This window comes from Pelobates fuscus, chromosome 3, assembly GCF_036172605.1.
Source record: "Pelobates fuscus isolate aPelFus1 chromosome 3, aPelFus1.pri, whole genome shotgun sequence".
Classification (NCBI taxonomy): domain Eukaryota; kingdom Metazoa; phylum Chordata; class Amphibia; order Anura; family Pelobatidae; genus Pelobates; species Pelobates fuscus.
Window position 1 is genome coordinate 188,494,221 of NC_086319.1, and position 26,192 is coordinate 188,520,412.

Consider the following 26,192-nt stretch of genomic DNA (forward strand, 5'->3'; position numbering starts at 1 on the left):
GAGGCCGGCGCTGGATTAAAGTAAGTAACTGAAGGGGTTTTAACTCAGGGGTTTTATCCCCTTCAGTGCCAAGGGAGCGGGGGCCCTGAGGGTGTAGGGGTCCTAAGGATGATATAGTGTCAGGAAAACTAGTTTGTTTTCCTGACACTATAGTGATCCTTTAATTCATTTGATACATACAGATAACATAGATAACATACAATGGTAAAAATACTTTACTGCCAATTGCAAATAAATATTTATTCGCTTTCAAACATGTTCATTGAAAGCAATATAATTTCATCAATTTTCTCTCAAGCTTCCACATGTTACATTAAAAAAAAATTGTATTTGTGACTATAATACAACCTAATTACAAATGTGCTATTAAAAATATCGATATTGCTGGTCTATTAAAAAATGTCAACAGAAAAGATAGATATTTTTTATGTTCTGGTGATTGTTTTTTTTTTTTTCTAATGAATGGATCACTTGAAGCTAAGATTATTTTCCTTGGGAATAAACAATGTACTATAAAAAAATTAAGCATTTTAAAGAAATTAATTTGATCGACCAATTTGAATTATGTGTACTGAAGCGTAAGACTGACCCCAACTGTGTGTGACGTATTGATGCAGCCAGAAGCCCCTACACTTTCTGGATTGCTTAGGCAGGTGCAGTGAATCTTCTGCTACTTCACAATATATAATTATTAAATCTCCAGTCTGCTGGTCTGGAGAGAAGGCAACTTGTGTAGGCATTCTAATTAAGCAGTGAAAGCCCTTAATTAAAAAGCATAAATCATAGATAAACATTTCAATTTGAGGAGAAGACACAGGACTAATGACAGGAATATGAAAAAAGCCGTATGTTCATAGAGTAAGGATGTCTATTTCATTCTTCAGCTTCTACATCAAACTAGAAGTTATTCACAAAAGTGAGATTTCAAAGCAAATTCAAATTGAATTTCAAATTTAAGGCCAAATAAGCTAAACTTGAAGCATGCTAACATGGAGAATTTCTCTGATTCATCTATGTTGACCTTAAATTTAAAAGTCACTTTGAATTCTTACTAGTTAATAAGGCTGTAAGGATCATCAGCAAAGACCTTCCTAGATTTACCAAATTGTAGACTACTGTTTAGTACTTTTTATTGTCCAACTCTAGATTCTATGTGTCTGGCAGCGGTCTGGAATGTAACCCAATCATAGAACTTGATGTTGATTAATTTACAATGTATGTACAAACAATGAATGTGCTGGGTGTATCTGTGGCCCTTTAGTTAGTCTAGGATTTGTGTGCAATATAAAAGACTGGTTAAAGGTGTTTCATAGTAGAGGAGGTTGGAGGCTAGTTGTGATATAACATTGCATCCCAGAGTTATGGCAAAGATTTTTTGTGTTTTCCGATTGCAGGGCTGCAGGCTGCATGTACAGGAGTGACTACACAAAATAGTAAACAGTTTGGCCAGGGAATGAGGAGTAAAAATATCTTCATTACATTGGTTAATGGATAAGGTAACCGCCAAACTTTCTAGTGAGTAGACAAGAATCATTTACAGACATTGGGTGATTTACCAAAGTGTTCTGTTAGTCTAAAGCAGGATTCTGACACTCCAGTTGTTGCTAAACTACAACGCTTTTTTGAATGTAATAGATAGCCAGAGTATCATGGGAGTTGTAGTTTGAGAATCCTGGTCTAAAGTACTCAAAATGAGGCACTCACTATGGAAACCAGTGGAACCAGCAGGTACAATCCATCCAAGACTTCTTCCCTTTTATATGTTTGCACCACTTGTTGGGGCAGAACACCTTATAAATAACAACCATCGTGACCAAAAGGGTGACATTCAAATCATCTGCTGTTTCCATGAACATCTGTATTGCTTGACAGTTAAACAGTGCACATCATCAGCTCTCTCCTTGTGTTGTAAAATGTTACATCTATTCAATGCTAAGTCAGTTTAAAGATACCAGGAGAATCTCTATTCTCTGTATTTCTAATTCAACAAGGCAACCCAGAACATTATCATTACAGTTACAGCACCAACATATTCTAATTCACAGCAATGAACCAAGACAAATAATTAAAGGGACACTATAGGCACCAAAATAACTTTAGTTTAATGAAGCAGTTTTGGTGTGTAGATCATGCCCCTGCAATCTTACTTCTACATTCCCTGCCATTTAGGAGTTAAATCACTTTGTTTATGCATCTCTAGTCACACCTCCATGCATGTAACCCGCACATCCTTCTTAAATACTCCTTGTAAAGAGACATCTTAAGCTTAAACTTCCTTTATTGCACATTCTGTTTAATTTAGAATTTCTCATATCCTGTTCTTTTAGCCTGATAGACCCTGCAGGAGATTCCTGTGTGTGATTAAAGTTAAATTTACGGGGCAGGGGATAAACACTTCTAAAGCAAGTTAACACCTGCGTGAACGTTACACAATTTTTTTCATGCAGTCTGTGTGAGTCACAGCCGAGGGAGGTGTGGCTAGGGTTACATAAACAGAAACAATAGTGACTTAACTCATACATGGCTGAGAATTCAGCAGTGAGACTGCAAGGGCATGATATGTACACCTAAACTGCTTCATTAAGCTAAAGTTATTTTAATGTCCATAGTGTCCCTTTAATTCTAACAAAATATGTATGACATACAAGAATAGTAGGTGAAGGGGGCCCTGCCCAACTGAGTTTATAGTTCTTTGTATATTCCACACCATTTTACAATTCAGATGAAAGAAATAGCAAATGTCTAATGAACATTTTAAGGTGGAAAGGGATAAAGACTACACTGACCAGGTTTTCTTATAACCTGGATATGACGTAGAACATGATGTCAAGAAGGAAGACATCTATGAACTTTTGAAAGAACAAGTGCGTGGGAAACCAGTAAAAAGAAAAAGAAAAAAAACAGTAAAAAGTTGGACAGAAAAGCAGGCTGGGGAGCCATTTTTTTACGTAAGGAGAGACACAATCAACAGGAATCACAAGTTATGTAGGGTGAGACAGTGGAATTGCTAGTTATGTAATGGGAGACAGGGAAGACATGTATAAAGAGAGCAACTACCCAAAGGGGCTGATACTATTTTATATAAAAATCTGAGAGGATGATATAGGGAATTTCATGTCTGTTACAGATAATTAGCGGTGTGGATGCAAACAATCGGATCACTTCTACTACAGCTCAAAGCTGTTTAAGAATATACCCATAGGTATGGCTGCCATTTTCAAAAATCACGGAAGTGTGGTGTGTAATGTATAGGATTACTGACAATATGGACATAGCCTGCATAGCTGTAAAATGTTTTGGATACAATAGCCAACATAGCTGTAAAATGTTCTGGATACAATAGCCAACATAGCTGTAAAATGTTCTGTATACAATGTAGCAGTGCACTAAATCAAAACATCCACTAGGGGGAGCAAATGCATTATAAGACAACCTTAAGGATTTCGAAAGCAGTCCACTGCACTTTTATATGTAAGTTTGATGTTTATTTCATATTCACATGCCATAATATTATTGATAAAGCTCCCACTGTTAACCATATAGGAGGATTATTAATACTGGTAAATGTTCTAGGCAAAGAAATCAACAACAATTTTCTGTTACAAATTTCCATGTGTCGACATTTGGACCATCAACTGATAAACATTCATATGGGGGTTTATTAGCCAAACCGACGTGCTGATCCATGACACTAAAAAAAATTATATTTTTGGGGTGGGAAAGAAGCGCCTTTATGATGGCTCTATGTAACCTAAAGACATGGCAGTAATTAACTTGAACACTGGGAAAAGGTATCATTAAAACCTAGTTTAAAACTAAGAAAAAAAATGACAGCTCACCATTACTTAACAAAATGAAAACAGCAATGACTTACCTTGTTCCTGTATTTTTACTGTATTTTTCATGACACTCTTTTGACTTTAAATGATTTTTTCAATATACATTGTGTAAGCTGGATGGCTAGCAATTCTATATATAACGAGACACTCAGATTTTATTTTTGCACATGGGACACTTTGCAATGCGTTTTAGTTGGGGCATACCTTACGTAGCAGCCAGTGGTGTGTCATGGGAATTGTAGTTCACAGATACCTGTAGTACTAGAATCAGCACAGCATCTGCAGAATGGACTCTGTTATTAAAAATAATACTACAAAATCCTATCTGAACCATTTTTGAAAGCTTTTTAAAGCAGTTGACGTGCATATGTCAATATTGCTATTTAAGCATCCTCCTATCGAAGGTGGCAAATCGAAATAAAAACAGAATCTAAATAAATCTTTGTCTATGATAACCATGTGGATAGAACTGTGAAATAAATGACAAACACTTTTGTTTTTGCCCCCATTTTTCACGAGCTGAACTCAAAAGGCCTTTTCTCTCAAATATTGTTCAAAAATCTGTCAAAATCTGTGTTAGTGAGCACTTCTCCTTTGCCGAGATAATCCATCCACCCCATCCAGTGGCCACAATAAAAGGCAATTCTAATATGTGCAGGTTCACTGTATTGGGGAAACAGGGGGAGGGGGAGGGTCCGAAAACCAGTCAGTATCTGGTGTGACCACCATTTGCCTCACGCAGTGCAACACATCTCCTTCACATAGAGTTGATCAGGTTGTTGATTGTGGCCTGTGGAATGTTGGTCCACTCCTCTTCAATGGCTTTGCGAAGTTGCTGGATATTGGCAGGACCTGGAACCTGCTGTCTTATATGTTGATCCATAGCATCCCAAACATGCTCAATGGGTGACATGTCCGGTGAGTATGCTGACCATGGGACCATGGGATATTTTCAGCTTCCAGTATTTGTGTCCAGGTTCTTGCAACATGGGGCCGTGCATCATCACAATGCAACATGAGGTGATGGTCGTGGATGAATGATACAACAATGGGACTCAGGATCTCGTCACGGTATCTCTGAGCATTCAAAATGTCATCAATAAAATGCACCTGTGTTGATTGTCCATAACATACGCCTGCCCATACCATAACCCCACCGCCACCATGGGCCACTCGATCCACAACGTTGACATCAGCAAACCGCTCACCCACACCGTCTGCCATCTGCCCTGTACAGTGAAAACCGGAATTCATCCGTGAAGAACACCTCTCCAAAGTGCCAGAGGCCATTGAATGTGAGCATTTGCCCTCTCAGGTCAGTTACGACAATGAACTGCAGTCGGGTTAAGATCCCGATAAGGACGATGAGCATGCAGATGAGCTTCCCTAGGACAGTTTCTGACGGTTTGTGCAGAAACTCTTTGGTTATGCAAACCGATTGTTGCAGCAGCTGTCCAGGTGGCTGGTCTCAGACGATCTTGGAGGTGAAGATGCCGGTTGTGAGGCCAGTTGGATGTACTGCCAAATTCTCTGAAACGCCTTTGAAGACGGCTTATGGTAGAGAAATAAACATTCAATTCACGGGCAACAGCTCTGGTGGACATTCCTGCAGTCAGCATGCCAATAGCACGCTCCCCCAAAACTTGCGACATCTTTGGCATTGTGCTGTGTGATAAAAGAGTGGCCTTTTATTATGGTCAGCCTAAGGCACACCTGTGCAATAATCATGCTGTCTAATCAGCATCTTGATATGCCACACCTCTTTGAGTTCAGCTCATGAAAAATGGGTGCAAAAACAAAAGTGTTGCCTTCATAATTTTGTTCAGTGTAAATTCAGTGCAAGAACATTATGAAGGACACAGTTAGTTACACAAAGATGTAAAGCACACTATTATATAAAACATGGACAGAAAGTCAATGATGGCTGAATAGACAGACAGATATAGTGATAAATATATGGATAGATAGAAATATAAATAGATATCTCAGGTAGATATAACAAGAAATATCTCAGATAAAGAAGAAAAGGTCTGTAAGCAAGTTCTATAGGTACCTTAAGTCTTCTTTGCAGTGTAGAGGGACAAAATAGAAGAGTTATTTGGTTGTACATGGAATATTTGAAATTACGTAACTTGGAGAACAGCTATTGACAGCCTTGTATGTGAGAACCGGAATTGTATACTAAATCCTAATGTATACAAGGTATTTATGTAATACGTGACATAGTTGTTAAATACATGGGAAGCAGAAGACATATTTTGCAGTAATATTCATTATACACTAAAATGGAGTAAAGTCGCTCAAGAAATAGAAGTCAACAGTAGGCTGTGCTAGTAGAGGCAGAATATAATGATTGCTTCAATAAAAACGTTGACTGCACTGTGTGTAAGACATAAGGGAATATGAGCTGTTCTGTTTAGTGAAACTAAGTACGCAGTATATGCTATAAATGGAAAGCTGAAAAGTAAGCAGAAAGGAATTTTGAGGAATATCAACTAATAATGGCAGCAGAGAAGATGACATGCCAAGAAAAAATGAATCTATGGGAAAGGGAGAATCAGGAATAAAATATTGGCACGATGATCAAATCATAAAGTGTGAGGTCATGTCAAAAGCAGCAGAACAATCCTCTCACTGATATCTAGATGTACATACCTGTCACGTAGATATATACTCACTAACATACAGTCGTATAAGAATAGACTGACAGGCATGTTCTCACTGACACATGGCTAGGTTTGGGCAGTTGTTTGACATGCGCCTTTGTAAGTTTAGGGCTGGTGGGTCTACTAGCCCTATCCCTTACAAGTAGCACCACGTGCAGATGGCCATGATTCAGGCCTTGGGATCTATTCAGAAATTAAGGGACTAAGTTGGAAAATTAGGAAGGTGCGTATTAATTAGGCAACTAACGCTGCCTGTCTGGAACTGCAGCTAGGCTTTGTGAGAACAGGCTATAAATATGAGTGCCCCCCCTTCTCACCCACCCCTGCAGCCTTGGCTGTGACTGAACTCCCTGACTTGCTGCTAAAACTGACAGTGACTGGCCTGAAAGCTGCCATTTAAAATATCAGAATGTGACATTGATACATAATTGCAAGAATTTCGTGACACATTCATAATAATAGAATTCATAATGCATTTCTGTGTTTGGATTCTATTTTCCAGACTAATAAATAAATACATGTCTATTTAATTTGATTTAAACACCTCCCCGCACAGATCTTCCTTTTATAAATTTGAGATACATACGTACACCTATAAAAAACAAAGCATGCTTCGTGCCTGTACTGCTTAATATACAGCCCAGACATATGCATGAGATAGAAGTGTACCTCACTAGAATTGATATCTTAAAATATCCATGACAAGCTTGTGACAGTAATGTAATAAAATGATATATTTTATATTAATAATGGCAACACACCCACTCATATTACAGGTTGTTATATCTCTACTTTATTGAGTGAACCTTAGAAAAAAAAATACTTTAGCGATGAATTTTAGGCAGTATTTAGTGGTATGAAATTTAAAGGAATCTGAGAAATCTGTAAAAATGTATTCTATGTTGATTAAAATACAATCCATTAAGACACATTTTTAAAAAGGTCAAATATATATATATACGGTAATATTGATTTGGACCCCTTTTTGCTGCCAAAACAATTCTGATGCATCAAGGCATGAAAGACACGGTGCACTTTTTCCAATAAATCTACTGCAGAATTAACCCTTGAGTGCCTAGACCACAACTTTGTTCAACTATTACGGTGGGGGTAGCGAGCCCCAGGTCTGGTAGCACCGGAATTTCAATAAGACTGCAGTATTCCCTTACTGTTTTATCTTACACAATGACATTGGCAGCAGATCTTTAATGGGACATTATAGGCACCCATACCACTTCAACTCATTGAAGTGGACTGGGTGCACTGTATCTGTCAGTTAAACCCTACAATTATATGTATTACAGTTATTGACAAACTGCAATAATTACATTGCAGGGTTAACTCCACCTCTAGTGGCTGTCTACCAGACGACTTTTGGTCGCCAACTGACGCTGGACGTCTTTACGCTATGCATGAGAACATCCAGCATCTGCAAAAAAACACAAAGAACAGCATTGCATCAATGCTTTCCTCGGGGTTGTCCTAATGCAATCGGGGCTCTTGCAGCGCATGCGCATAAGGTCCCCTACATTGGGGGAGGAGGAACGTAGGTGAAGCCTAACCCAGCACCAAGGGACATCAGTAGGTGGTACGTGACAAAGTAACATCCACGTGAATTCCAGGACTCAAGGTTTCTTAGTAGAACATTGCCCAGAGAATAACATGGCCTCTGCCAGACTGCAATCTTGCAAACCTGCTGCCATCTCTTCCCCTGACAATCGATGCACACGCACCTGGCCACCCACATGATCGAAAAGAAAATGTGATTCATCTGACCTGACAACCTTCTTCTATTGCTCCAGATCCAGTTTTGACGCTCACGTCCTTATTGCAGGCGGTTTGCTGGTGGACAAGAGTCATCAAAGGCACTCAGACCAGTCTGCGGCTAGACAGTCCAATATGCAGCAAACAGCGATTCACTGTGTGCTTTTTGACACCTTTCTATCATGGTCAACATTACTTTTTCGGCAATTAGCTCTTCTGTGTGATTGGACCAGACAGGCTAGCTTTCGCTCCCCATGTGCAACAATGAACCTTGGGCGTCAATGACCCTGACGCCAGTTCACCTGATGTTCTTCCGTGCTCCACTTTTGGTAGGTACTAACCACTGCATACCAAAAATGCACCACAAGACTTGCCATTTTGGAGTTGCTCTGACACTGTCATATAGCCATCACTTGGTACTTGTCAAAGTCACTCAGATACTTACATAGAACCCCTGGCTCAAACTATTAACGAAAATATTAGTATTACAGGTGTACATTGTGGAACGTCGACTATAAGATTGGATTCTTCGCAGACTATATTCTTCTAACACTTTTATATGCAAGAATATATCTCACCTGCCTCCTTCATACTTAATATCTTGTCAAGAATATCAGGATATAAATTAAAGGACCACTATAGGCACCCAGACCACTTCAGCTTAATGAAGTGGTCTGGGTGCCAGGTCCCTCTAGGGTTAACCCTGACTGCTGTAAACATAGCAGTTTCAGATAAACTGCTATGTTTACAAATGGGTTAATCCAGCCTCTAGTGGCTGTCTCATTGAAAGCCGCTAGAGGCACTTCGGTGCTTCTCACTGTGATTTTCACAGTGAGAAGACGCCAGCATCCATAGGAAAGCATTGAGAATGCTTTCCTATGAGACTGGCTAAATGCGCTCTTGCCGCGCATGCGCATTCAGCCGATGACATCAGAAGAGGGAGGAGAGTCCCCAGCGCCGAGGGAGCCCGGCGCTGGAAAAAATGTAAGGGATTAACCCCTTCCTCCCCCTTCAGCGCCACGTCACTTAAATGCCTTCTTGTAAAATGGAAGCCATACAATATATCGGTATTGGCTTGCATTTTTGCACTTAAAATAATGATCATCCCAAAAATGATTACTTTGGATCATTAGCAATTTTATTAGACCAACATGAACTTCAGAACTTTAGAAATGCTATGCTAAACTTTATATGATGTAGAAAGAAGACAGGATTCTTTGCATTACTCTGCCTGAGGGGGGTTCCAGACCTACTGCTTTACCATAAAGCCTTGCAATCCACTCAGATTTAAATATGGAGTTTATCTAGAGGGAAACACTGCTTGTTAAATATTGAGACTTTCTTTTTTTCCTTCAAGAACTGTCTGGCCTCCCTTGGACCTCAATAGTTAAATCTGCACTCAAATTCCTACTAAGTACTATTTACACCCTAAATAGATGCCAAAAATAAATAAATAAAAAATTGAGGATTTGAGTTCTTGAGGTTTACAGCTAACACCAGTTTTATATAATTCTTAATTATATTATTATTATTATTAAGTCAGTTTAGAGAGTCATTAAATCATTGTTTGATGGTGGTAAAGAAATCTTGGTTGGAGAGATTCTTCAAGGGTCAAAACTAAAATTAATCTCCCCCAAAACTGAAATTAATATTTTCTCTTGTATTTTGATCATACTATACATCCAGGGTACACATAATCACACATTTTGAATGCACTTTTAAATATAACTTAATTTTTAGATATAAGGGCTATTTCATCAATCTATGTGATGTTGCAATCCATTAAACGAGAGAGGCAGACAATGCATCAGTTTGTATGGGAGAGAGATTTGGGCCCGCACAATTTCATTCAGAGACTGGAAAACCTCAATCTTCAAACAAAGTCTCTGCCTGCATGTTCTTTTATGTAGGATGAGATTGTCTGATTGTCTATGTTTTGTGGTTATGAACCTATGACCTATTAGGCGAGGTTACAGGAACCAGTCTTACACCCTCTATTGGCTATATTTAATGGACACCACTGTACACACCGCTTTGCCAAGATCTGTACTGCTGCTACATAGTGCACTGCAAAAATATGGAAGGTAAATTATCTTCCTTTCTGAGTGCGTTTATCCAAAATAAAGTTTATCCATGATATGGAAGATATGACAGCTAGCTTCATGACTCTCTTGAGGCACACAATAGAGAATGGCTCCCATAGCAAATTAACCTAATCTCCCAGGTTCTTCTGTAGGTTGTTGTTAGATGACCCATTGGATAGGTTTTATGTTGCTTAGGGGCTTTCTAGTAACATCTTAGACTTTCTTTGTCTTTGATTACTGCTAGCCCAGTATGGTGTGGGTCTGTGTTTGGGTTGGTGGCTCATGGCCTTCATTTTCTCAAGGTCTGAAGGGGCCAACACAGGGTTTTCTTGGATTCTGGGATCTGTAAAATTGTGAATTTCACATGCAAAAAAAAAAAAAAACTATTTCTTTGTACTTGCCCCCAAGGCAAAAATTGTTCGTGCTATCCTGATACAAAGTACTCACACTAAATGAATTTAATTTACATACTGTACACTTTTATTAACACTCAAATACACTTGATGTGACACATGACTAGTATAATAAACTTTTACAAGCATTTATGAATATGCCCCAGTCTGACAAATAAACCTCTACTCTAAGAGACAGAAATCATGCCTTGACAGTACTAGATGATAATGACAATCGCTGAATAAAGAAACAATATTAATAAAGGAAGGGTTCAGTCATGATTTTTGTTGTGCCTTACAAAAGAAGAAAACAAACTCATATATATATAGCTGATTATTGAGGGCACTGTATACATAAAATAAAAAAAAACAAAGCATAAACTGAGCCGTTATTATTATTATTGCAGTTTGTGTAGCACCAACGTATTCTGCAGCACTTTACAATATCAAGGCCTAATTCTCCCTGCAGCCCGATTCTCCTCTGGTGACGTCATTTCCTCTTACTGAAGAGGAGGGATATCCCGGAGCCTGTGCTGACTGGAGGATTTGGCTGGCACAGCGGGGACGGGGCTCTGCTGCCATTGATTGTCTGTTACAACTATGCCTTGAACACTGATGACAGATGCCTTTTATGCACAGAATTACCGTATTTTTCGCTCCATAAGACGCACTTTTTTTCCCCTCAAAAGTGAGGGGAAATGTCTGTGCGTCTTATGGAGCGAATATGAAGCTTTACTTACCTGTCTTGCAGCGTTGGCCGGCAGCACAGGGCGCACCGCGGTAGTGGAACTTGAATTCCATGTTCCGGTTTCCGGCGGGACTGAAAGGAAGTGCGCACAAGCTGAGTGCGCACTTCCTTTCAGTCCCGCCGGAAACCGGAACATGAAATTCAAGTTCCACTACCGCGGTGCGCCCTGTGCTGCCGGTCAACGCTGCAAGACAGGTAAGTAATTATAGGACAAGGGGAGGGGGACAGTATGGGAGGGGGATGAAGTCTGTGGGGAGGGAGGGGGGGTGGAGGTCTGTGGGGAGGGAGGGGGGGGGTGGAAGTCTGTGGGGAGGGGGGGAGATGAAGTCTGTGGGGAGGGGGGGAGATGAAGTCTGTGGGGAGGGGGGGAGATGAAGTCTGTGGGGAGGGGGGGAGATGAAGTCTGTGGGGAGGGGGGGAGATGAAGTCTGTGGGGAGGGGGGAGATGAAGTCTATGGGAGAGAGGAGAAGACTATGGAAGGGGGGGACACTATGGGACAGGGGAGAAAAAAAATATTCTGTACAAACTGTCCCATAGTAAGAAACACTATGGGACAGTTTGTTCAGAATATTTTTTTTCTGGGTTTCTTCCTCTAAAAACTAGGTGCGTCTTATGGTGAGGTGCGTCTTATGGAGCGAAAAATACGGTAACATTAACTCCCCTGGAGGTGGAGGAGGTAGAGTTACACCTCCAGCAAAAAAGTTCTTTATATATTCATATACAGACACTATGACTACTTCAAATCACTAAAGTGGTCATTGTGCTTGGAGTAACCCTTTGATAACATAATAATGATCAACACAAGTCTGTAGAAGTACTTTACCAGGAAGTAAGATGTATATTGCAAAATACATGTTATTATTACCCAAAACAAAAGGTACACATTGTCGTTTCCAAAATGCTGAAAATTCTAGTTGACTCTGTCAAGTACGAACCCAAGAATTGTTAAGTTTGAATAAGAATTACAGTTGGCAAAAATGAATTCAGGAATGCTTGTAGAAAAAATATACTTCAGGTGTCAAATTAAAAAAAAAATGGCTGCAGTCTGTCAGTCCTTCAATTAAACTTGTTTTCCCTGAAGTACCTACTTTTTATACATGTTATAAAACACTTACTAGATTACTCTATCAAGGGGATAAGAAAGTTCAAAATTCCCGTGTACTTAGAGCGATCACATTATGATAATAAACGAGCAATACATTAATTGATTACTTGATTTAAGTAACAGTGTCTCTCTAGTCCTTTCTACGGATGGGTGCTTTGCAATTTATTAGAAATTCCACATTCAATCAATAAGCAAAAGATGTTGATTGATGTAGATTTGATACAATTTTATTGTACAAGGGACCCATGCCCCATGCTTCCAGTGTCTTCATAAAAAATACATGCATCAATAATTCCCATGAATTCCCATAACATACCTTAGATGGTGGAAGGGCTCAGCCTTGACATATGGTGTTTCTAGGGATTTGGGGAACACAGCACCTTCTGCACCTAAATCAGAATGAAGGATTCAGAATTAAAATTGTAATTTTTATTTAATCCAAAAGATATAGTGTAAGATTAAAATATTCATTTAATATGTGTGTGTATATACATAGAAAGTACTAAAACCAAGCAAACTGTTGGAAGGCTAATCTAAGAAGGCAGTAGTTATACCGTCTCTTGCTGCAATATCTTTGTATATTTCCTCAATATCATTGTACTGTGAAGTGGAACGCATTGGTTGCCTATCGACAATAGCAGTTAATGACAATTGATAACACAGTCTTAAGGTCGCCCTAGTTTGGTTTAATGAAAAATAACTTTTGAAGGATGAATTCAGTCATATTTGTATCATGTCATTTTGATACATAGCAGCATCATTCCAGCTGAATGACAATGTTAGCTGTGTTTTTGGGCCGGTGAGTTTACAACAGTAAGTGAGCAGAAGACTGCTCTTCTCCCCACACCTTGCATAAATCTGCATTGTACTGAAGGTGTTACATCTCTCTGTTCTCTAACATCTGATTTGAGATCAGGCTGGAGAATGTTTTTGGGATTGAAAGTTGATCATAGATACATCATTTGCATTTTTTATTGTCACGGCATGTGCAGGATAATTCATAGATGCTTTAATTTATTTTAACCTTACAATTAAAAACAAAACAAAACAAAAACTGTTTGGAATGTTATTAGTGTTAAAAAATGGCACCACAGCCAGAGATAGCCTACAGATCAGGTAAGTGAGGCATATGGGGGGGCAGAGATAGCCTACAGATCAGGTAAGTGAGGCATATGGGGGGGCATAGATAGCCTACAGATCAGGTAAGTGAGGCATATGGGGGGGCAGAGATAGCCTACAGATCAGTGAAGTGAGGCATATGGGGGGGCAGAGATAGCCTACAGAACAGTGAAGTGAGGCATATGGGGGGGGCACAGATAGCCTACAGATCAGTGAAGTGAGGCATATGGGGGGAGGGCAGAGATAGCCTACAGATCAGTGAAGTGAGGCATATGGGGGGAGGGCAGAGATAGCCTACAGATCAGTGAAGTGAGGCATATGGGGGTGGGGGGGCAGAGATAGCCTACAGATCAGTGAAGTGAGGCATATGGGGGCGGGGGGGCAGAGATAGCCTACAGATCAGTGAAGTGAGGCATATGGGGGGGGGCAGAGATAGCCTACAGATCAGTGAAGTGAGGCATATGGGGGAGCTAAAGTAAGAGAAGGAGCAGAAAGGAGAAGGAATAGAAATTAGGAGAAAGGGGCAGCAAGGATCTGGAAGGGACAGCAAGGACCACAACAGGTAAAGGAGGAGAAGGAGCACAAAGGAACACAAAGGGTGAACAATGAGCAGGGAGGGTCTGCAAGGAGCAGGAAGGGTCAGCAAGGAGCTGAAAATAGCAGCAAGGAGCAGGAAGGGACAGAAGAAGCACAAAGGTGAAGTAGGCGAAGGAACAGAAATGAGCAGGAAGGGTCTGCAAAGAGAAGGAATGGTCTGCAAGGGGCAGCAAGGAGTAGGAAGGGTCTGCAAGGAAAATGAAGGGTCTGCAAAGAGCAGAAAGGGACAGAAGGATCACAAAGGTAAAGGAGCAGAAATAATCAGAAGGAGCACAAAGGTAAAGTAGGAGAAGGAGCAGAAAAGGGTAGCAAGGAGCAAAAAGGACAGCAAGGAGCACAAAGGTAAAGTAGGAGAAGGAGCAGAAAGGGTCTGCAAGGAGCAGAAAGATCAGAGAGAGACAGGAGCAGAAGGGGGGGCACAATAAGCAGAAAGTAGCAGAAATGTAAAGGAGCAGAAGGAGCCAAGGAGGAGAGAAGAAAGTGTCAGAAGAAAAAGAAGACTTTGTCAAATGAAGGAGAAGAAAAGGAGATTGGAGCAGGAAGGACAAGTGAAGTGAACCCTCCACTTTATTCTGGACACCACATCATAAGGCTTTGGTACCTGGGCCTGGCTGGGGAACTTTGGACCTTCTCATCTCCCCAGGTAAAAAAATATCAGTGTTAATGTGTTCACTTTTATTTACTGAGTGTCAGGAAGCACAGAGGGCCGCTGGGGAGGGGTATCGCTGATTGTCTAGAGCGGTCAGCTTACACTCTAAGCCAATCAGTAGCTCCCCATTCATAAAAAAGTTAAACATTTTTATGAACCGGGAACTAGCGATTGGCTTAGAGCATCAACTGACCACTCTAGCCAATCTGTAGCACCCATGCCTGACCTCAATCTGCACTTCCTGACACTCTGTTTCAGAAGCTGAATACCACTGAGCGACCTGGAAATCTGAAGCTGGAGGAAGCCTTTGGGGTTAAACCATTTGAGAGCGGGGCTTCAGAGGCTTCCTGGCATCATAGCATTTTCATTTAGATGAAGTTGTTATGGTGACCAGAATGTTTCTTTAATTTGCTTAAAGGAACACTATAGTGTCAGGAATACAAATGTATTCCTGACACCATAGTTGTGAAAATGCTATTCACCCTGGCTTTATGGGATAATGACTATGCTCCTCCCCTTCATGACACTGTCAAAAAGGGACCAAGCATGGATATCATTACAATTATGCCCGGTTCCCCCCCCCCCCCCCCCCCCGGAAACATTCCTGCGGACGCCCATAGACACGTAGGATTTAGGTTTGTTCTACTCGTTTCCAAATGTTTCCTAAACATGCCCATCAACATCTCATTCACATAGATATCTGCTAATATAAACCTTTTAAGAAGGCTAGGCGACTGTCAAGGATTTATGCTGGCAATACTGACATTGCCAGTACATTAAGAGTACACCTTCCAAGTGTTCATATTTAGGAGGGACAGTCCTTATTGTGGGCTCATATTCCTCTTTTCTGTACTAATGTTGCTTTTTTCTAGGAGCTCCATATCATTGTTCTGTCTAAGTGTATGAGTTCCACAGCAATAATACAGAAATGTGTCTAAAGCTATAATACCTGTGTTTAGAAATGTGTCAGTTCTAACAAGATACATTGTTCTTCTGCTCAATTACTTTAATAAATGTAATTTCTCAGAACAGCACCGTCCTGGCCACACCCGCACTAACATTAGTAAAGTTATAATGTCCCTCTTTGTACATTTGAAATGTTGGGAGGTATACTGCAGTACTAAACCCAGTGAGCCTGGCATAGATTTCAGTGTTTCAAGGAGGCAATAAAATTCAATAGTAGGATGTATCTAGTTTTTGGGTCATTACGGATACATTTTTCTATCAGAGGGATATACAGATAGGGCAATACCCAATTTATGAGATTGTTGGTATTTGTGTCAATGTGTCAGGGGAAGCGTGACCAACATTCCACAGATAACCAGTGACAGAACATATGGCAGAAAACTAGTGATATATTCAAAAGGAATTTGAGGAAACAGAACTATATAGCCGTAATTCCCAAATTCCTCAAATAAACAGCACGCAGTAAAATTAAAAACATCACGCATTACCAAAATAAGCCCTAAACAGACTTTAAATGATATCTTGCAACAAATACCTGTGGTCTCTAATTTAAATAATTTGAACCATTTTATCTATAAAGACGGATTAAAAAAAGCTTTTCAATTGAATTGTGTATTCATCCCAGCAGGTGACTCATACCATCACAATAGTTTTCCTTTATTAGCAGAACCCTATTCCAAATTTGTTTTGCAAGAACGAAAATGTGTTTTTAAAATATACCATCAGAAGTTGCAGGACACAAGGGAGTTGATAGAGTTTTCACAGTGATGCTATGATGCTATGTGATTTTATATGGTGAGAAGCAAGAGGTCCCTCCCTCCCACTCACACACACACATCAGTTCTGTAATATATAAATAACAAAATAGGATAATGTCATCTGACAGTCAGTAGTGAAATGATACCAAGAAACAACAAAATGTGTTGGTGATTTTAGTTCATTATTTATTTACATTCCTAACATATCAATTATTTAAACCATCACTATTGCATTTTAGTTATATAAACCAATTTATTTATATCATTGATCACTTAAAAAAACACAGAGTATGACAAAAACAAAAAAATTGCTTCAGAGCAGGATTTACTGATAGAGTTTGATTATAAAGAGAAACTTTCTCTGAAATAGAATGATACTTCAGATGTGTTCTGAACACACGCATGTGTTTAATGAACTCTGTGTACACCTATTTTGCTTCAATATATTTCTGCATCTGAAAGTCAAGTCAATGAAGAAGCATACATAAAAAAAGTGTTAAGATTTGTAAAAAAAATGCGTAAGATAGAAGTCAAAGGGTAGACTAGTGGTTACAAACAGACCCCCTCAGCATATAAATACAGAACTTTTTCTAAAAGGTATTTGAGTGAAATATTGACTAACCATTTAGGGACCAATGAAAGTCTATGCCAAGAGCTACAGAAAATTGTTTTTTAAAGTCATTTTCTAGAACGAGATGCAACATGCACCTCATGTAGTGTACGTAGGATACAGAACTATCATGGCAAATATGCAAATCATTTCATGCTGGGATGAGGACTTTCAGGACCAAAATGATATTGGTCTAAAATGGATTGACTTAATATGTTACAAAACATTTGTTAGAATTTTTTTTATTTTTGTTCCATAACTGGAGTGATTAAAAAATTAACAAGTAGCAGAAAACAAATACTGGATTTGGTGGCGTTCCTTAACTAATCATACTCTTAACTATTACTGCAATAAAATAGTAAAGATCGGAGAGAAGAATGCTGGGCAAAAGCCTCAAGAATATACACAAGCATTCTGCTAGCCCCAAAGGACAATATTGTTGGTCATTTTTCTACAATTCAGTTTTTTCTTTACTGTGGATTACACCCGGGAGAAAGATAAAAGTTTGATGCCAAAATAAATATAAACAATTTGTTTGCAACTTATTGCCCAAGCAGTGAGGTGTAATGGTGCTCAGCATTAGATAACTCAAGGGATCTCTTGACCACAAAAGATCAGCAAGTACATTTTTAGACACATGCATGTTCCCAAAGTAGCTTTGAATGTACTTGTCATTTTTATTCAAGGATAGAGACAGATATCTAAAAGCTTAGAAAAAAAAAACCATTAAACCATTTTATACTTTATATTATATCTTATAGCCCTTCTATTCCAAGAATTTCCCTGGTAAATTATGATAAAATTATTCAAATAAAAATATATATGGGGTAAATAGTAGTAGTAGGTGAATAGTGGAATGGAGATCACTGATGAAGAATCACAGCTGCACATTAACAATAGGTCAGTGCACAGTGACAAATTATAACTGTAGTTAATCACATGTTAAGGTGCTATTGTAATTGTAACTTGCGATCTGTATGATTAGGCAAGAATGAAGAAAAAAATGACTTAAATTAACCACTTACAAAGGTTTTAGATCAGAGGCAATCTAAAAGAAGGTTTGTCAGTGAGAAAACTATAGGGATCAAAGTGGGGGCCGTTGTGACCAGATGCTCATTGTACCTTCATTTTATTCTGGTGGTTTAGCAGGAGAAGCAGGAGATTCAGATACAAGTTTTATCATTGCAATATATATGACAACTCTCCAGTTCCAACAGCTAGACATGGGAAGAACAATCTGCCAGAATACCAATAGTCACTGGTCTAATAAGCACTGCACCCACAATGAGCTAAGTCCTATCCAATTAATGGCTTGGACTCAACTGAATTTTGAGAATTTGGAATATTCCTTAAAGCAGGGATTGACAATTGCCGGGACACAGAAGTAAAGGCTCTTAAAAATTGTACTGCTAGCACTTACCATCAACAATCATACTACCTTTTAAGAACGTCAGGTTGTCTCCTACACATGACTGTCTGCTATCTGCAAATATCTATAAAAATAAGGATGATAACTCCAGTACTCAAAATGCAATGATTTACTAGGTTTTCTAGATCAGGGGTTGGCAACCTTCGACTCTGTAGATCTTGTGGACTACATCTTCCATAATGCTCTTACAGTCAAAATGGTGGTAAAAGTTAAGGGGATTATATAATTCACAACATCTGGAGAGCCGAAGGTCGCCATCCTGTTCTAGATAATACTTGGCAATAGTGATGTCCCGAACGGTTCCCTGGCGAATAGTTGCCGGCAAACATAGTGTGTTCACGTTCGCCACGGATGGTGAACATATGCGATGTTCGGTCCGCCCTCTATTTTTTTTTTTTTTGTGGCCAAATTTACTAATACTAAGTAAAAATTACTTAATATTAGTAAATTGTGCCCCTACTCGCAATTTTTTTTTTTTTTGGCGTCGGTTATTATGTTTTTTTATTTGGCCTGTTTGGGTCTGAAAAATGAAGATTTTAGAAGAAAGAAAACATCAAATGGTAAGTTGTTCTTATCTATTTTTTTCACAGGTTTTTAGTTAAAGGTTCCCCTCATTATTTTTAGGGTGAGGGGGGTAGGTAGGGGGATAATTTTTTTTTGGGAGGGGGTAGGGGTGACTAGGGTCCCCCGTTTGTATTTAGGGCCCCCACCCACCGCTCAGGGGTGGGGGCCGGGGGGACAGTAGGTCCCCCCTTATTGTTAATTTTAGGGCCCCAACCCACCGCTCAGGGGTGGGGGCGAGGGGGGACAGTAGGTCCCCCCCTTATGCCTATTGAAGTCTATGGTGGTTCGCCCAGTTCGCGAACATTTGCGGAAGTTCGCGTTCGCGGTTCGCAGACATTTGAGGAAGTTCGAGTTCGCGGACCGAAAATGTTATGTTCGCGACATCAGTACTTGGCAATTGTGTTGCGCTGGACAGTTCCAACTTGCATGGTCCTGCTTGCTTCCTCCAAGGTCCCATTTCTCAGAAACAAAGAGCTCAGGTTCACTTCTGTGTACAGCCTGACTAACCACTAATTGTGAGCTCAGCTGTCCATGCAGAGGTGGATGACACTCCTGCATTAATTAACATCCAGCCATACCTCCTATATTCTTCCATCTTTGAAGTTGGGTATTATGAAGTATATGCATGTTCTAAAATGCAAGCATTATTAAACTAAAGGTAGCTTTGGCACCTCTATTTACATGCATGTGATATCTCCCATGTAATACATAGTTACTTATTAATTTATTCTCTGTTCTGTAGACTTCTATTAAACTGTCAATCTCGGTCTTACTCGGACACTGTGTAATTTACACACGATAAATGTTCATAAACGGCTTGAGTAAAAAATCTATACAGTTATTCTGGATTTATTTTACGTTCCATTTAATGCTGCTCAAAAATGATTTCATCAATGTGTTTCCATTAGCAGCTTCTCTGTCCAGTACGCTTCCTCCGAGTGATATATCAGGGAGCCAGTGAGCGTGTGACAGACTCTCTGGCAGGGCCGCAAGCAGTAACCAGGGACATATGTGTGTCCTAGTGAATGGGGGTTCGGAATTTAGAGGATAGGGTGACTCGATCAAAATATTCTACAACTATGAAATTTTAAGTGCAGTTAGAATCTTGCTATGTAGCAAGTATGGCAATGATTTCAAGTAAATTTCTAATAATATTTAAAAGGTCAACTTTTTAAGCAGAGTTTTTCAAATTGGATGCAAATTCATCAGCATGAACACAACAAGGCAAAAATCTATATTTCTGCAAATTAGTTTGTAGATTAAAATGAACAGGCTGGAAATTTACACAGTTCACTCATCTGCGACAAGTGCTACCAGATCGACCACTTTTGCTTGCACATATGTAATAACTTCTAGATGCTTTCAGCTGGCACATAAAAAGAGGCTGCCCTGGAGCATATAGGAAAATCATTTTATACTAGTAGACATGTCATCTACAAAATCAATAGCAAATGTATAAATTAACCACTTAAATGACCAATTTGTGTACCATAACAACTTAATCAAAATGAACTTGTAATTCCAGGAGAAATATGGCTGCCATGAGCAAGGGCACTGCTGATTGGCTGAGAGCAAATCAGTCAGTGGCTCCCCACTCACAAAAATGGCTTGAGAAACATACGTTTCTCAAGCTGATTTGTGATCGGGGAGCCACTTATTGGCAAGCACATCAGCTGACTACTTTCAGCTAATCAGCGGTGTCCAAATAATTTTCCAATTTGAAGCATTTCAGCAAAAGTAAGGACATGGGGCAGAAAGATGCAGCACTGGAACACAGACGTTACTGCCTTACAAAGACTTCTCATTGAGCTGCTTTTGGAAGTCTGTAATTGTACAGTTAGAGAAAGTCTAGGCTGGGTTAGAATGGGAGTGCTTGCATAAACGTCAGACAAGATATTTTTGTCTAGCTATTAAGAACAAAAATGCATAATTAAAGGCATATGTATAAACAGTGATTTTTGTATTTAGTCAGCGGGGTGACCATTTAAGATCAAATGACAAGGCACGTCATCCTCACAATCTCAATCAATGTCATGCAGAGCTACGTCTCATCTTTTGCTTTTCTAATTTGTTTCTATTTTGCCTTGCTGTCTTATCCCTTGTCATCGGTTGCTCCTCACCTTCCTTGCATGTACTAACACCACAAGCAAGGAACCACTACCACATGGGTTGAAAAAGCCTTTAGAGACCTGACATGTTCCAGATGGTGAGTTTATATGCTCACATGAGAACATTCATTCACTAAAGCTGTTGAGAGCAGAAGAGGTATTCAGATATTTCATTGTATGTTAAAAAAATATTCTCAATGATTAAAGAGCTGAGATTCCCCTATAATTAAACACAGTGTATGGGAAAAGAGAGTGTATTGGCAGCTACCAATCCATATGTGTTTATACCCCCTCACCCTCAATCAATGTTTGAGAGGCACAAGGGGGACCTCTTGAAACGTTTCTCTTATTTTAAGCTAGTTGCACTATCCTACGATTAGCGAGATACACATTCAGACTGCAAAGCAAAGAGGCAGCCAAGAGCACTACCAGCTCCCTCCTTATAATAAATAACCATTTCTACCCCCCGGCATTAAAACTTATGGGGGTCACTACGACAGCCAGTGGCTGCTCGCTGTCATTTCAAACTAAATATAAATCAGTATGGGGGTCACTATGACCCCCATATTGATAAAAAGTGGCTTAAATCTTCCCTCATGCCCCTACAGGAGAAATGGAAAACAACCAATTAGAGGGTTATACGTCAAATTACACAGCATGGGAAAATTCCAAAGAACTTTCCCATGCTGTGTAAAATGACACAGAGCAATCTGATTAGTTAGATTTCAAGCCAACCAATCAGAGTACTGTGACAGGTAAATGTAGAGACTTACCTGTCAGTCTCTTAATTTACCTGTCAGAGCACTCTGATTGGTTGGCTTGAACCAACCAATCATAGCGCTCTGAGCCTAATCGCAGGGTGTGGGATAAGCCTTACCCCACCCTGCGGAGCTCATTCTGCGCCGTGAAGAATTATATTTTTTTTACCGTTGAATTTTTTTTTTTTGTATATTTGATTTTTTGCACTCTGGCTTTTTTTTATTTTAACAGTTGCAACGGGTACTATGGATTTTTATTTGGCCTTCTTTGGGGCTGAAAAAAAGAAAAGAAAAGAAGAAACAAATAGTAAACAAATACGAAAAAAAATGAATTATCTGACAAAATCTTATTTGTACGAAAACTAATGCACATGTCTAGCATTCAATACAGTTCAACACAAAAGAGCAGAGAGTTTGCATTAATGATACATTTTCAAGGTGGACAAAAGTGGTAAGTGTCAGTGTTCTGTTCTGGGACCGCTTCTATTTAACATATTTATAAATTATCTTGAAATAGACATTGATAGCCAATGTTTCCAGATGACATAAATCTTGGTAAGTAATGTAATGTGAGCAGGATATTAATTTAGACGATTAGGTAACTAGGCACTAAAATGGCAGATGCAATTTAATGTATAGATGCAAACGTATGCACTTTGCAACTTGCAACCTTAATGGTAGTGAGTTAGGGAAAAGAACACATGAGATGGATTTTTCCCAGGACATACTTGAAAATTAGAGACATTTTAATGTATCCATCCTGGTAAAATATTTTATAAATAAATACATTTGGGAATAGTTATAGACATCAAATTAGACAACAATGTCCAATGTCAATCAGCATTCGCTAAGGCCTGTAAGGTATACTGTTATGCATTAAAAGGGGCTTTAATTGTCAGGATGGAAATATAATTGTGCCTCTTTATAAATCAATGGTAAGACCACACCTTGAAAATGCAGCACCATGTTGATCACCTGTTCTAAAGAAAGCTGTTAGGGAACTAAAAAAAAGTGCAGAGGCAGGCTTCAAAACTTATTAAGGGAATGGAAGATTTTAGTTAAGAAGAAAGGCTAGTAAAATGTAATCTGTTTAGTTTTGAAAAAAAATGGCTCAGAGGGGATATGAGAACATTACACATATATATTTGGGGCCAATTCAAAACATTGTCTGGAAATTTTTTTATTAATGGGACTATACATAGGACACGAGATCAACCATGTAGACTAGTAGATAAGAGATTTAGTATAAGGCAAATCAAAAAGTATGTTTTATGGTGGCTGACTCCAACCACAGTTATCAGGTGGCTATCCTGTTTGTTCAAGATTTCAGTTCAACACATCAGGGAATCAGAAATCAAGAATTTGCATCACCTAATAAATAAATTAATACAACTTTCATAAAAATTCAGCAAATTGGAATGACCCTAAATATAATATTCAAGTTCAAGGACAACAGATGTATTTGGCGAACAGCTGAATTGTACAAATATTATGCAATTTGATTGTAAATTTTTATATTTGTGAAATAAATTTTTAGTTGTGGTGCTGTGCCTGCCCACTCCTCCTGAAAAGTCCTGGATCTGATGAGGGCACTATTTTATTGTTAACCTCAAGATCCCGGTAATACTGAGAGAAAAATAACACCTCCACTTACATAATTTGTGACTGTGACACTTTAACACACCATATTTGAGTTAATTGTACAGATAAATTAATGGTATTGTTTTGGATGCAGGGTTTTAATGCAGTGTGTAGGAGTTTAGTGCTGCATGCTTGGAATCTATTCAGGGGGAATTATTGCTTGTTTAATACAGCACGGTGTTGGTTAATACAGCATTACTGGCAATTTATATAGATTTATATGATTCTGTGTATTCATTTAAAGATTACTTGGCATAATGAGATCACAGAAAGGTTCAGAGTTGGGCATAGGGAGTGGTATACAGTGTAGGCTGGGGAGATAAGTATATGTGCGAGTGGCCATTACTTGGCCTGAAGCCTAGTATTGCCCATAGTGGTTGCCATCCATAAGTGTGCCAATCTCATTTTTTGGATTTGAGTTCCCACCCACCATTCAATCACCACCAAACCCTCTCAAAGCCCTCACCACCCGTCTTATATGTATATCTACAAAACTGGGAGGGCATCTATTCTAATAAGTGCTCTGAAATTGATAGACAGAGATCTACAGAGTATACCGTAAATATATAATAACACTTATTGACCAAGTCCTACTATATTAAAACAGGTGACAGTGCTACCATGGTGTGATCCTAGGAACTCAGCTAGATAAATAATGTTTACCAAAACAGCGTGCTAAAACTGATTATTATTATTATTATTATTATTATTATGATATTTATAGAGCGCCGTCAAATTCCGCAGCGCTTTACAATGGGTGGACGAACAGACATGTAGTTGTAACCAGACAAGTTGGACACACAGGAACAGAGGGGTTGAGGGCCCTGCTCAATGAGCTTACATGCTAGAGGGAGTGGGGGTAAAATGACACAAAAGGTAAGGATAGTATTAGACTAGTGACAGTTGCAGAAGAGGAATCAGTTGGGAGCTATTAACAGTTTGATTGATACGCTTTTATGAAGAAGTGGGTTTTTAAAGATTTTTTTGAAGGAGTGGAGACTGGGTGAGCATCTAACGGAGGAGGGAAGCGAGTTCCACAGGAATGGTGCAGCCCTCGAGAAATCTTGAAGGCGAGCATCAGAGGTGGGAGTACGGACAGAAGATAGATGTAAGTCTTCAGCAGATCGTAAGGGCCTAGACAGGACATACTTGTGTATAAGGGAGGATAGATAAGTGGGAGCAGCATTATGTAGAGATTTGAAAGCAAGAACCAGAATTTTAAATTGAGCTCTATATTTTATAGGAAGCCAATATAGGGACTGACAGAAGGGTGAGGCATGGGAGGTGCAGGCGGACAGGAAGATGAGCCTCGCCGCCGCATTCATTATGGACTGTAACGGCGCAAGTTGGGAGCACGTAAGACCACTGAGAAGCGGATTACAGTAGTCAAGGCAAGAAAGGATAGTGGAATGGACCAACACCTTAGTCGCATCTGGCGTTAAGTAGGGGCGGATGCGCGCAATGTTTTTGAGATGGAAATGACAGGATTTGGCGATAGATTGAACATGAGGCTTGAAGGAGAGGTCGGAGTCAAAGAGAACACCTAAAAAGCGAGCCTGCGTGGTGGAGCTGATGGTAGCACCGTTGACTTGGAGGGAGACAGACACAGGAGTAACAACACTTGAGGGAGGAAAGACCAGAATTTCAGTTTTGGTCAAGTTTAGTTTAAGGAAGTGGGCAGCCATCCAGTTAGAAACAGCAGAGAGGCAGTCAGAAACACTAGTCAAGAGGGACGGGGAGAGATCAGGAGAAGACAGGTAGATTTGCGTGTCATCCGCATAGAAATGATATTGGAAGCCAAAGGAGCTAATAAGTTTACCAAGGGAGGCAGTATAGATGGAGAACAGTAGGGGACCAAGGACTGAACCTTGGGGGGACACCAACAGAGAGGAGTTGGGGAGAAGAAGCAGATGCAGAGAAAGAAACACTGAAAAAGCGCTGGGAGAGGTAGGAGGAGCACCAGGAGAGAGCAATATCTTGTAGACCGATACTGCGGAGGATGAGAAGAAGCTGTTGATGATCAACAGTGTCAAAAGCCGCAGACAGGTCAAGGAGAATTAGGATAGAGTAGTGACCACGAGATTTTGCAGCGAGTAGATCATTGGATACTTTGGTCAGTTCCGTTTCCGCAGAGTGCTTAGCGCAGAAACCAGACTGAAGCGGGTCTAGCAGAGAGTTGGACTCAAGGAACTGATGACAACAAATCTGCAAATAAATAAAGACTAATATAGTGCAGACTATCTGGATAGTAAAATATAAATATAGAGGATGTGGGGAAAAAAACTCACATTTACCAGAGTCCTATCACCCCCGGCTCTGGGTTTGCAAGGCTCCACTTGGGGTTGAAATATCCCACACTGTGTAGTTAGAATCCAAATGGTGTGTTCTCTGAAG

General features: G+C 39.6%; 1 protein-coding gene across 4 annotated transcripts in view; it reads right to left on the bottom strand.

Moving 5' to 3' along the window:
* SGCD (sarcoglycan delta) overlaps window positions 1-26,192 on the bottom strand; it is a 684,711-nt gene that overhangs the window by 15,816 nt on the left and 642,703 nt on the right. For all 4 annotated transcript variants that reach the window (XM_063447832.1, XM_063447834.1, XM_063447833.1 and 1 more), the window contains one exon: window positions 12,916-12,988. In XM_063447832.1, the coding sequence (XP_063303902.1) occupies window positions 12,916-12,988 (73 nt within the window). The remainder of the gene's footprint in view (window positions 1-12,915; window positions 12,989-26,192) is intronic.